The sequence below is a fragment of the Trematomus bernacchii genome, unplaced genomic scaffold, assembly GCF_902827165.1.
Source record: "Trematomus bernacchii unplaced genomic scaffold, fTreBer1.1, whole genome shotgun sequence".
NCBI classification, from domain to species: domain Eukaryota; kingdom Metazoa; phylum Chordata; class Actinopteri; order Perciformes; family Nototheniidae; genus Trematomus; species Trematomus bernacchii.
The window spans coordinates 6,328,487-6,342,186 of record NW_022987973.1 but is presented as its reverse complement, the minus strand read 5'-3'; the positions used below and the strand labels follow the sequence as shown (position 1 = coordinate 6,342,186).

General features: G+C 46.6%; 1 protein-coding gene across 1 annotated transcript in view; it reads right to left on the bottom strand.

Moving 5' to 3' along the window:
* The window catches only part of gse1 (Gse1 coiled-coil protein), a 163,601-nt gene that overhangs the window by 9,296 nt on the left and 140,605 nt on the right, over positions 1-13,700 (bottom strand). Inside the window, 6 exon segments of the mRNA XM_034116187.1 lie at positions 551-881; positions 1,300-1,664; positions 1,786-1,950; positions 3,465-3,665; positions 3,946-4,112; positions 8,994-9,202. Of these exon segments, the coding sequence (XP_033972078.1) occupies positions 551-881; positions 1,300-1,664; positions 1,786-1,950; positions 3,465-3,665; positions 3,946-4,112; positions 8,994-9,202 (1,438 nt within the window).

The window sequence follows — 13,700 nt, the reverse complement described above, 5'->3', positions numbered from 1 at the left end:
AGCTGGGGGCTTATGCTGTGCAAGGTTGAGAGGATTAGCCGAGAATTAGCTTTTGTGTATCTTAGCCGTCCCACTCGCTGCCTGTTTGAAACCGCTGCCCATTTTACATGAAACAGCATCAGGACATCATCTCTTTCATCATCAGGACCCCACTTTACTCCCTACATCAACACCTAAACATAGATGCCTGTTTGCCTACATGTCAGACCTGGAAGGAAGCACGGACAGAAATAAATTAGACATGATGTTTCTAACAGGGTCTATTTTTTTTCAGTCCTGCCTGAAAACAAACTTCTAAAGCCTGCCAGCTTCTGAGGCTTCAGAACGCCGACACAACTGTCCCTTTAAAGCTAGCCCAGACAGACAGCTAAACATCCCAAAAATAGTGTCGCAATGAACGCATGCATGAGTTTCTGGTGTCACAGAGAACTGCTTTTCTCCATCAGATAACGAGGGCAAAACAAGTTTGTAATCGCCAAGTGTTGTGTAAATAACTACTGCTAGGCCTGAAAACTGTAAGAGAGTTTAAGCGCTGTGATTGTTTTCTCACCTGTGTGAGTCTGTCCTGTGGTCTTGTACATCTCCGGGCCGTCCTATGTCCAGGTGCTGCTCCAGAACCTGCTGGCGGAATTCAGACACCTGGTACTGACGGTCCTCCTTCTCCTGCCGCAGCTTACGTTGCCGTGCCAGCCACCTCTCCTCCTCATTGGCTCTCTGAGCTAACATTGAGGCTGAGAGCGCTGTCCCCACAGCGCCGGCCCCCAGGAAGAGGCCGTGGCCTGGGATCAGACCTGGGATGGGATGATGTGATTGGACCATTGAAGGGTGGAGTCCTGGTGGGACAGGTTTGGGACCTGGAGGGGCGGGCTCTTTGGTTTTATCTGTGGTAGTTGGAAAGGACAGTGTGAACATTTTGATATTAGGGCTTCAACAAATGATAACATTAATTTGACAATTATTTTAGCAGTAGTTTAGTATATTAAATGTCAGAAACGGCATGGTCATTGTGTAGGGGACATTGCTTGTTTGGTCTTAACAAAAGTCCTACACCTAAAATGTTTTTTTGAGTGACCACAGTCAGAGAGGGAGAGAAAGGAACCACAGACTTGTTAAGCAAATAACTCCTGACTGACAAGTAACTCATTATCATTAAGTGTTTACTGTGAAAAAAATAATGATGGAATAGTTCATTAAAAGACAAATTGTTTCAGCTCTATCTCATATACAGTGTTTTGCAGGGACCAGTGTTTGTAATCAGTATGATTGTAGCTTAAGGGAGCTACAGTGAGAGACACATACCAGCCCGGTTAGGGGTGAGTCTCTCGGGCTTGGTCCGGTCCTCCTGCCCCCTCATGGCGTGGAGCTCGGCCAGGTAGTGGCTCTCCATGGCCTTGGAGGCCTGCAGCTCCTTCTCCCTCAGCGCTCTCTCGTTCTGCCTCTCCATTTCCTTCTCTCTTTCTCTCTCCCTCTCCCGGTCTCTCTCACGCTCTCTTTCTCGCTCCCGTTCTCTCTCCCTCTCCAGCTCCTTTTCCCGTTCTCTCTCCCTTTCTCGCTCTCTCTCCCGTTCTTTTTCTCTTTCCGTCTCACGCTCTCTCTCTTTTTCGCGTTCTCGGTCTCGCTCCCGCTCCCTCTCTCTCTGCCGTAGCTCATCCTCCAGCTGATGCCTAAAAAACAAAAGGGGACAGGAAGTCAGTCACATGATGAAATAAATCACGGCACACTGCGGAGATCTACTGCATGTGTGCACTACTGATTGTACATGTCCTTGGATTAAGGAGACTTTACCTCTCAGACTGCAGTGCCGACAGAGAGGGGTGAGTGAAGTCTCCAGGGTAGCGCACTCCTTGGAGGTGCATGTGAACGGAGGGATGCATGGGAGGGAGAGCTCCCCCTCCTGGCAGCTGATAGAAAGGTGACCTCATAGCAGAGAGACAGAACGGGTCGTCCATCCTGGGATAAAAAGAGGAAGAGAAGAAGTCAGTCCCTTTGTGCGACAGTGCAGCATTCACTATCATTAACCTGTGCGCTTCTCCCAAAGAAGTGACATCACAGGGTCTTCCATCTTTGAAGAAAAAACAGCAGCGTCGTCTGTCAGCTAACCTCAATCACCACACAGCAGCCAACGAGAGACTTTGCTGTGTGTTGATGCACAACTGTGTGTTTTTGTGTATGTGTGTGACAGCCACTGCTCATCCCCTCATTAAATCCATTACAGCGCAGTGTGTGTGATGGGTGCTGCAGTGCTCTGATCTCCCTGGTTGACAGACCAGGGGCACACAGCCTGTGAGATTGCCCAGAGCAAGCAGGGTCCTTCTCAGCACACACAGAGTATACACGATCATACGTAGGAAACATTTAAAATCAATGTATTTTCAAACAAACATCTCACATACATTTTCTGCTGCTGGTGTTTTCTGTGTATGACCACTGGGTTGTCACTCCGATAAAGAACTCTATAAATCAATAAGCAAAGATCCTGAAACAAAACTAATTTAGTTTTTCTTTTTTTTCTTCAGTTGTGAGCAGGAAACGTCTCATCTCAGATGTATAAACAGTTCCAGGAATCATTTATGGTAATTTCCCACAAAGCATGCATGAAAAAGCTCCAGATATATGGGATTAAGTGGCAAAACCAGCAGCGGCTTTCTTATGGCTGTTCATATTTTATTCATACGCATAACCAAGCTCGGGTTAAGACTAGGGAAATGGGTCTTGCTATTTACTGCCTTGGTGTAAGAAGCTTAGAAATAAATAAAACTGCTTCATTAATAAATCAATACTGAGTTTTGTTTGCCTTATACTGCAACACATATTAGATACCCATGAAATCTGTCAAATAGGTATAATGCCTCTGTAATTTAGCAATCAATATAGCATTATCAAAGCAGCTTCGAAGGTAGTAAATGACAATACTGCAGCCTTTGGCAATAAACAGTGATGTAAATGTATGTTTTAATCAGTCTCTTAAAAGCTTTTTGACACAGCTGACCAGGATATCTTCAAACAAAGGCCTCTTGGCAGCAGCTTTTCAGATGATGATATAATAAAAACCTTAAGTACAGTCCTCAGTGCATCCGATATGATTAACGCTGCTCTTATGTGTTTAAGTGATTCTCTGCCAACTTGTTTTCCTGACTTCCTTCCTGCCCATGATAAAACGATGCGTTATTTGTATTTGGTTTCCTTGAACGTGAACCTGTTTTTTTATTTGTACTGCCATCTGTGAAAGTCACATCTCTTTTCAACTCCAAATGAAATCTCTTACCCGGTCAAATAAACACATACACATTAAAACCACAATATTTGTACCTCTGGGAACATTTATTCAAGGTCAGCTTTGCACAAATGCATTTACTGCTGAGTATAAGCATTACTAATACTTAGCTCCTTTATATGCACTGGCTTGCACAATTTGCTCTCAGAGGAAATAGGTGCTTAGTCAACAAATTAATGGAGAGGCTTACCTGTATGGCGTGAAAGAGGGGTGGGGCAGGTAGCTGGGGTGGTAGTAGGCAGCTGCGGCGGCTGCAGTGGCGGGGTCCAGGCCCATGGGCAAAGAGGGCATGCGGAGGGCATCCTCAGTCGTGGCATAGGGCCGGAAACCACGGAGGTACTCTTCTGGTACATGACCAGGGGGCACTGCGTTAGACATCTGTCTGGCCATACTAAAGTTAGGAGAGGGGGGTGGGGGCACAACACAGAAAAAGTGATGGTTAGTTTGACTTGTTTGTGTCTACTGTTGTACACATATACTCACACTCATCACACCAACGCCAACAAAACAAATGTTTGTAATTTGTTGCGGCTACTTATTTTAATGAGTTTAATATACCCATGAATAATTGATCATGCACTTATCACAATGCAAAGAGAAACTCCATTTTTAATGGAAACCTTGTAAACTCCTTAAATCTAGAGACACAGGCAGAGCAGTGTGTGACTCACTTGAGGGGCTGGAAACGTGAATCCTGCATGACCGCACCGGGGCTGAGACCAAAGGCATAAGGGTTTCCCAGGAGGTGGGCAGGGACTGAAGGGCCACCCTTCTCCTGTGGGTGGTTCCCCTCTGCACCCAGACGTTCCCTGCTGGCCCCGCGAGGCCCCGAGTCAGCCTGGAAAGAGATAAAGAGAGAAAGTCTCAGTCATTGTTTGAGTAGACCTGTGACCGTCACGCTTGTCAATGCTCATGAAGCCCATCCTGTGAGAGGGGAGACGGGGGAAGAATAGGCCTGTGTATGATGCAGCAGCCTCCCTCACTCTCTCTTCCTACCTCAGGCACCTTTTATTCACTTTCCCACAAAAAAACCCTCCCTATAAAAATAGTCAGATAGACATTTCTCTGTCGGGAATCCATGATAAAAATGGAGAAAGCAGGCATGGTGATAAAACAACACATCTGAGCTGTTTTTCTCTCATTGTAAACACGAGATGTCCTACTTGTGATTGATGATGATTAGGTAATGGTAGACGTACTAAGCAGACTTTGATGTTGGCAAAGTGTGTGTGTGTGGGAGCCTGTTAATGTGCGCACATAACTTAAACACTAGCATCTACACGCAGACAACAAAGTCCAAAATGCAACATCCCTCTGCCTCTGTTTCTCTTTCACCCCCCTCTCTTGCCTTTGGCAGCAAGCCTGGTCTCACTTATCTTATACACACACACACACACACACACACACACACACACACACACACACACACACACACACACACACACACACACACACACACACACACACACACACACACACACACACACACACACACACACACACACACACACACACACACACACACACACACACACACACACACACACACACACACACACACACACACACACACACACACACACACACACACACACACACACACACACACACACACACACACACACACACACACCATGTCAGAGCTACAAAGGCATCCTGCTGTGGGAGTGGGAGTGCATTTACTGAAGCTTTGGTTTCCCTCTGCCTACAAATGCAATCGCGTACCAGAGAAACTTGTAAGTTGTACAAAGAAATTGTTCATGGAGGGATATGAAGACATGGAGGATCTTTGCGAATACTCATCTCCCAGAAAACGCAATATCAAGTTGAAGGGAACTACTAGAAAGACTGGAACAAAAGGAAAAAGGAAATATAGAAATGAAGACATTAAGTAGATAAGTGAGATCAAGGCGGTTCTTTCCTAAATAAATTAACCTCTGGGATCCCAAGGATTAGTGAGAGACCTTAGAGTAGGACTGTTCTCTCTCTTACTGTCTCGGATCAAATAAATCCAATTTACGGAGCCATTATCTCCACGTCGTGTTCCGCAGCCACTGAACCCGACTGACACTGATGCACTAACATCCAATCTTAAACGCCCCTTATGTTTAGACTCCCCAAACCCCCCTTTGTTTCTTAGACTGCCCCCACGTTGCAGCAGTGTAATGCTACTGTTTTCTTCTTGTTGTTTGTTGCGCTTCACTTCACTTGTCCCCGTAAATCCCCTGCACCACTTCCATCCTTTCAAAGCTTTATGAGCACAGGGAGAAGGTGGACGCTCCCATCCAATCAGCAGCCAACTGGAAAAAGAGGTTCATACATGTCAAAAGAAGTCAATATCAGACTGTGGTGGGAGAGTTGCAGAAGCCCAGCTCCGTTTGCTCCTTCTCTTCCACAAAGTGTCTTTTTTTCGTTATCTGCCTTGAAGCCCAACACTACACAACAGCAGATTGGTGGCTGTATGGAAGTTAAGATTTGTTAACTAACACTTCCTGACTTATTACAGAGTAGATATAGTATGTATTACTTGTCAGTGATATGCCTGTAGAAACAGGATGAGCTGCTTTTTGTCACACTGTCAGTAAATAAATGGCTATAATCACAATGATGAAACCTTTGCTAACGAAGTGATCAGTGTTTAGCAAAGCGGTCGTTGCTTGACTAACATCACAGATGCTACAGTTTGTTGTATTATGTGTGAGGAGAGAGCCCAATTTACACCTTTGCCGTAATTTGTGCAACAATTTAAGCCCTAATCAAGCTGAAAAGAACCAAATAAGAGAATAAATGTTATATTCAATCCAAATATCGCTCCATTGTACTTTGATGGCATAAACAACACGAGAAACTTCTTTCCAAATCAAATCATGCACAGCCCGTTTAAAATCTAATTATATGTGTTGTTGATATCTTGGGTTTTATGGTGGCCAGAAGTTGGTGTGAATCATATGTGGGTTGAACCTGTGTTTAATATCCTGCATCACTCACATTGGCGTGTGACAGGGGCATGGTTCCATAATCATGGCCATGACTCAGTAACTGTCCATTTGTGCAATTGCCAGACACAAATTACCACTCAAATTGAATCAACTGTTCCTTTCTGACCAATTTCACAGGAATCCCATCATAAGAGGATGGAAAAACGATCCCTGTGTAAAACAACAAAGCCTGCTGAAACTTCACAATGGCTGGCTTCTTCTATTATAATGTCATTGAAAACAAAAAACCTTTAATAAAATCATGTCATGTATAAACCGGTTTGTAAATCAGAGTGTGTACATGGCTGCCATGCTGCTATTCTTTGTTCCTTTGTGTGTCTGTGCATGAGCTTGTGTGTGTGTGTGTGGATTCAAGCTAGTGGAAACATATGAAAAAGGTGTGGGTGTTACAGGTCAGCACTTTGAAAAGCACATACACCACAAAGATAGAACCTTCCATCCCCATTAGAGAGGCGCCTTAGTCACTCAGGAACCTACACGTCCAACCAAACCATCCCATTTTGACCTTACACCACCTGCCAAAAAACAGCCTTCTATATAAACACACACTATTCACCAGCATCATGCCATATTCAAAGTACAGAGCACAAATACAAGCACTCAGACTCAAAGACATATCCATTAACAGCCATCTTCCTCTGTGTGAGCCAGGCCCCTGTAACCCCCACTGAGGGTGGGAGACCCTGCGCATTGTAGAGCGCTCGTTTACGCCTCTCAGATGGAGCCATGAATCCAAATTGCCAATTAAAAAGCAATTACAGGCAGCAGCGGGAGCAGACTCCTGCAGTCATTAAAGCAAAATGCCAACGCACCAAGCCCTCCCTCCTTCACTGCCTTGCCCATCAGCCCCCCTCCTCTGAAAGACAGACTTGTACATCAGCCAGAGAGACACCAATCAACCCTTCCAACACATAAGAAAGGAGGACACATGCAAATGTACTACACACAAGCTTTTCTTGGACGCTTAACAGGGGATCAAGTAAACAGAGTCCTGCCTCTGTATCCAATATTTTCTCTGTATTTCTCCAACTTCTATCAGACTTTCCGTTTGTCTTGAAATCTTAATTTCTGCTTTGTGTCCCTTTTTCAACTCACTGCCATTTCTGTAGCTTTGAAAAACACAGGTTGGTCTGGGAATGGCAATAAGGTATTTTGCCCAAAATAAATAACTTGGCATATGACTTGAATGATAATATTAGACGTAAACAAGAACAAAGCGAAAGGTCAAAGGGAAAAAGTCAAAGTACCTGAGAAACTAAGCATCATCTTTGTATGCATCCTTCCTAATCCGTTTTAAGCAAAGCTCCAGACAGTATCATATTTGTTAAAGAGGGACATTTTGATGGTGTGTATGTGTGTGTCCTTTACAGCCCCCTGGCTCTTTGTGAGTAAAATGTGCTTGCTGAAGCGGCGCCGCAGATAGAGGGGAGATGACGCCAGCTTTTGTGACGCATCCCCGCTGCTGCCCCTCCTGACCTCTTCCCCTCATCCCAACCTCATGTCCACATAACCTCCCTTAACCTCCTCATTCTTTGGTTCGGTGGCCCCCACGCTGCTAGAGGCACCACACACCCAGTAGCGACCTTTTCCATTTGAGCTTGACCTCTTAGACACACAAACACACAACCACTGTGCAAAACCACCCGATGCATGCACGGAGAGTGCTTGTGTCCATTTATTTCTCTCTGTGTGCTTAAAAACTTGCTATGCTGTAGGAATGGCAAAAAGGATGAAATCACTGGCTCCCGTGTCTCTCTAGCCCCTTCTAGCTCTGGTTGACCCTTGAACTGTGGAAGGGGTCATTTTCGTAAAAGCTGACGCTACAAGGGATGGGGTCAGAGGGGTTGTCCACTGCAGAAAACAATAGCCTGAATGCTACCACACATTGCTGGCTGGATGACCTCCTCTCTCACCCTTTGCTATCCCCCTTCTCTTTTTCTCCAGGGAACTGTCAAAGTGTCTCAGAGGTTTCCGGATGTTGCCGAGTGCTGTTCGTAACTGTGCGCTTGGCCTCGAAAATTAGCCCTGAGCCGAGATAAGAAGGCTTAAAGCGAGGCCATAATCCATAATCCACTCCTTATCAAAGCAAGCAGCTCTCCCTCTCTCTCCCCGGTTCTCTCTCCCCCCCACTAACGTAACACTTCCCGGGTGTCAGGGTGACGAGGCGAAGGATGCACTTGACTGCTCGAGTGAAGAGGGTCAGGCTGGAGGTGAGGACAGGGGGGCTTAGTAGGCTAAAGGCTGGGGTTTCGGGAAGGGCTGGGCCAAGGGCAAGAGGGCTAAGTGGGAGGGGGGCTGGAGGGCCACAGATGTTAGCTGCCGTTGATGCTGTCACCTCGATGTCCCAGTGGCAGCTGGCATTGTTTAACTCATGGAGCAATGGGGGGGGGGTGAATGACACCGTGGTGAGGGGGTTCTGAGGGAAGCAGACATTCATAGACCTGCAAGCTATGTCACATGTGCATATGTCAAATATGTACTGCCACTAGGGGTTAGAGGCCATCTGCAAAATCCACTATTCCCTACAGAGCTTGTTTGTGTTCATGCTTATGCTGGCAAACAAGCTAAAAAAATAAAAACAATCTTTGGTGCTTTAAGGAAACTACAAAGAAAGAAAATACCTCACACATGTAAGACTTCAGAAAGAGTGAGAGAGAACACAAAAAAGGGAAGTAAGAGCAGGCTGAAGGTCAGTGTGGCGTTTGAATGTAGTCCGTTACCTGGCGTCCCTCGCTCCTCCAGAGGCCGTTGCTAGTCTTTGTTGGAGCAATGGTGACTACAGGCGGAGTGTTTGGCACGTTGTGGCCGGCGGGGGCGACCAGGACAGGCCCTTGACCAAGGGGACCCCTCTTGGGTGTACTGACTGGAGAGCTGTGGTTGGTGGCTGGGGAGGACACTGGAGAGGACTCACTGCTGATGGAGGATGCAGCTGGAAAAAGAAAGAGGGAAAAAGCATGAGTAAAGTTAACAAGTGGAATCAAGAACAGCTCAAAGGTTTTGCTTTAGGCCCCGCTCACACGGGACCGTTTGCGTTTATGCACAGTATGCGTATTCAAAAAAGTCTTCCGTTCACATGCATTTGTTTCATTTAACGTGTCTGTTCAAACGAGGCCGCTGGAAACGCTGTAGTACATATGCTGGGACTGTAAGTGGCGCTGTAACTTCCGCCAAAATACACCAAAAGCCGCGAAGAAGAGCAACCGAGCAGCCCCGCTGCAATGTTGCCATGGCTACCCTTCTGTTTAAGCCCCGAAACTGAAACTGAAAGAAACCGAATCTGTGGATATTGCATCCCGACCAAGAAGCATGTCTCCGTGGAGAGGACGGCTCAGAAAGAGAGAGATATTCTCTACAAACACCGGGTGAGATCCTCCTTTGTCAATATAATGGATCAATGCATGAAATCTGACTCTGTTTATTTTGTTTAAGGAGTATATTGGGCGTTAACAATTCTGGTTTGCCTTTTATAATATTATTTCATTCAAGAACCCCTTGTGCGTTTAATTAACACAGCTATTTTTGATAGTTGCTCGCAGGAGCAGGAGAGCTGGGGAGAGGCGGGGGCTATCGTTATTTTTTCAGGAAATATTCGTATAGAGGTGATTACACGGACTCGGTTGACCCCCCAGAGCGTTTCGTTTGCAAATCTATCCACCTTGGGACCCGTTATTGTTTGTGGGGTCAGTTTCTATCGGCCTCGTGTAAATAATAGGGCTATACGCACGCGAAACTATGCAGATACAAGCAGTTTTCTCCTCGTGTAAACGGCGCCTCAATCATTTTAAAGGCAAATGTAACAACCCTCCCACTTCTCCACTAGTCAGAATTACCACACACACACACACACACACACACACACACACACACACACACACACACACACACACACACACACACACACACACACACACACACACACACACACACACACACACACACACACACACACACACACACACACACACACACACACACACACACACACACACACACACACACACACACACACACACACACACACACACACACACACACACACACACACACACACACACACACACACACACACACACACACACACACACACACACACACACACACACACACACACACACACACACACACACACACACACACACACACACACACACACACACACACACACACACACACACACACACACACACACACACACACACACACACACACACACACACACACACACTTCTCTGTAGCTGTGCCACATTAACAAAGCCCTCCAGGGAAACCCTGTAGCGCAGGGTCACGGTCTGGTCACATGCCTCGCTTTCCACACAGCTCGCTTTCTCTCTCATATGATATGCTCACATACGTGTATCTCTACGATTTCATCTTTCCAACCATGCATCTTTATCTTCCCCATAAAGTCAACACCTTCTGTTTTTCTCGTCTGTGTCCACTGTCTCTTTGTTACTGTGTTTTTTCATATTACTCTTAAAGTCTTCCTTCATTTTCCTGTGTTTTAACCAGTGTTTCTCTACTTTTTCTTTTCAATCCTCCCTTCCACACTTAGCCTTGCCCCTTCTCCTGACAGTACAGTGTGCTGTAGGTTTCCTCCGCTCAGAGTGAACGCAGCATTACAGTCAAACTGGGTCACAACCCTCTCAATGGAGCACACACTTCGGTGCTGCTGCAAGGGCAGCGGGAGACGAGCATTTATGTGTGTGCATGTACATAAACAGGCTCACGTGCAGCCACAGGAGCTGAAACCTGGGGCCAGTTTCAAGTGTACTTCCTCTCCAATTATCACCATCACAATAACAACCACAGCTCTCTTACCCAACTGCCATATCTTCCCTGCCTTGGTTTCCGGGGCAACATAACCTAACAGACAGCGTCAGCTTATGATAGGTGCCGTCAGGATATTGACAGATTTTAAACACCTCATTCTTACTAATACCACTAAATAATGCAAAGAATCAATAATGGCAGTGAGGTGACGGTGTAGAAAACATTTGAAAATCTATGTACGAGTGGTGGTAACAGGCATAGGGAGGGAGGGGGGGAGTTGGGGGGGCAGAAAGAAGAAAAAAATGTAAAGATAAGGTGGTGATGAAACGTGTGATGTGAGACATTAAAATGAAAAATGATAGGAGTGATTTGAGAAAAGAAACAGCTAGTGAGAGTGCAAAAGAGGTGCAAGGTGAGGCAGAGAAGAAGACAAGAGGAAAGCAGAGAGATAAGGGGTGGAGATGGGTGAGTGGGTGGCGGGGACAGGGTGGTGGACATGAGGGGGGGAGGCATATCTTGTCTGCACAATGGCAATTAGTGGCCTAATCCTCCCCCCCTCACCTCGGAGAGCCATTACTCTCCCGTGCAAGACTAGGCCAATCAATAGCAGCCCACTCAGCCTGGGGAATGGAGCTACACTTAATACAGCTCTAGTGTCACAGCCTATTCACTCACCACACACAGACACACACACTCACAACATGCATGCACAAGGATGGGGTGGGATAAGGCTGGAGGGAGGGAAGAAGCAGAGAGGAGAGGACTGCTAAGCAACAGACCTCTACTCCATCTATTTCTCTCACCCCCCTCGCTTCCCATCTCCTTTTCCATGTAGAGGCAAAGCAGACTGGAGCAGAGGCAGGGCAGACTAAATAATTAAGAGCAGGAAGAGAAGCAGGTGAGGGGAAAAGGAAATAAAAGAGACAAGGGCCGTCTACCACTGGCTTTATTCTCTTCTCGAGTGTGCAGAATCTGTGTTCACGTCTAGGCGCCCTACCTCGCCACGTATAAAAAAACCACAAACAGCTATTACTCCTCTATCATTCCCTCCTTCTCCTCCCCACACAACCACAACCCACCTACCATTTCTTCATACACACTGATTCCTTTTCCTTCTGTTCTTCAAACACAGTGCCAGCCAACCAGGCGCAGACCCGTGTCAGACACAGCGTGCAATTTTCACAAACACATACACTACAGCCAGTAAAGGCCTCATGGGATATGTCTGAGAGAGTTGTTACATGTGTGCATCTATGCATGTTTCACTTTATTTTCCGGTTTAACCACATAAAGTCATGTGAATCTATAAGCCTCTTTCCTTCATCAAGCCTCCATCCCTCCTCCAAGATTTTCTCTTGTCCATTTTCAACCCCCCTGCTCCAATTTCCATACAAATCCCCTTTTTTTTTTTTTCATCCTTCCCTCACATGAAAGTGCCATCTGATAGTAAAAAAAAATCATATGAGCTATGTGATTGGCGCCAAGCTGGTGTCATTTCTGCAATATGCGCCTCCCTTTCCATATAGACAGAGAGAAGATGGCCATAGATGGTGGCCTCTGTAGGGAGCAAGAGGAGGAGTGAAGCAAAGCCTGCGTCCCCAGAGTCTAAAATAGGCTCATCAGCTCCCAACCTGCACTTCATTAGATGTACTGATTGTCACTTTCTTGGTGTGTAGGGGTGTGTGTGTGTGGTGATGGGGTTTGTGTGTGTCTGTGTGTGGTGATGGGGTTGGGAAGGTGGGGGCGCATAGAAAGAGAGAAAAGGGACAGAAGGAAAGAACTAGGAAAAAAGGAGAAAAGAAAGCAAGCGCTGCCTTAGTCCCAAGCTGTGTGTGATTAATGTGAAGCTCCTTTCTCTATCGCCTCCTCTATTACCAGTCCCACTCTCCCAGACTGCCTCCACACTTGACCGCTCAAGCTGAGCCACACATGCGCACACACAAAAGATACAACCAACAGCAGCAAAAACAAACAAACCAAGCTGTGGTCAGAGGCTGTGGCCAAGTGTTCCTGCATAGACGGCACCTTTTAGTTCAGCCACTGACCCAATCAAAAAGCCACCGCAGCTCTTCAGCAGCGACTCCCACAGGATCACTAAGCCTTGATGGAAGACAACGCCACACAGAAATGTTTTGGTGTGGCCAAATGGCCCCTACCATTCTTCTGCCACCCCCACTGCCACCTCTGCCAAAATATCCGAGCATAGCCATCCCTCGCCCTGCCAGGCAGAAGGGGCTCTCCTCCACCCCACCAATACACCAAACCCTACACCCCCTCCGCCAAATGCCTCCCTACCAGCATGCATTACAACAACATCAGCACTTAATTAAACAGTCCATTTCACACCTGGTGTGCATAGCAGTGCCCAGCCAACCCTGCATCCATATGCCACCCCACCAGCAGCACAAGCCTCAACACGTGCACTCTAACACACACACAAACATCCACACACTTACAGACACACAATAACCACTGATGCACACAATCACAACACACACCTGCTACTACAGTCTTGGCCATGCACTGACAACGCAACACAAAGCCTGTAATCTGCATCACTGAGTGGGGGGAGGGGAGACACACTGTGTGTGTTGCTGTGCCAGTGAGGGAAAGGAAGACGGTACAAGATGGCGGATGGAAATAAGAGGAGCAATCCT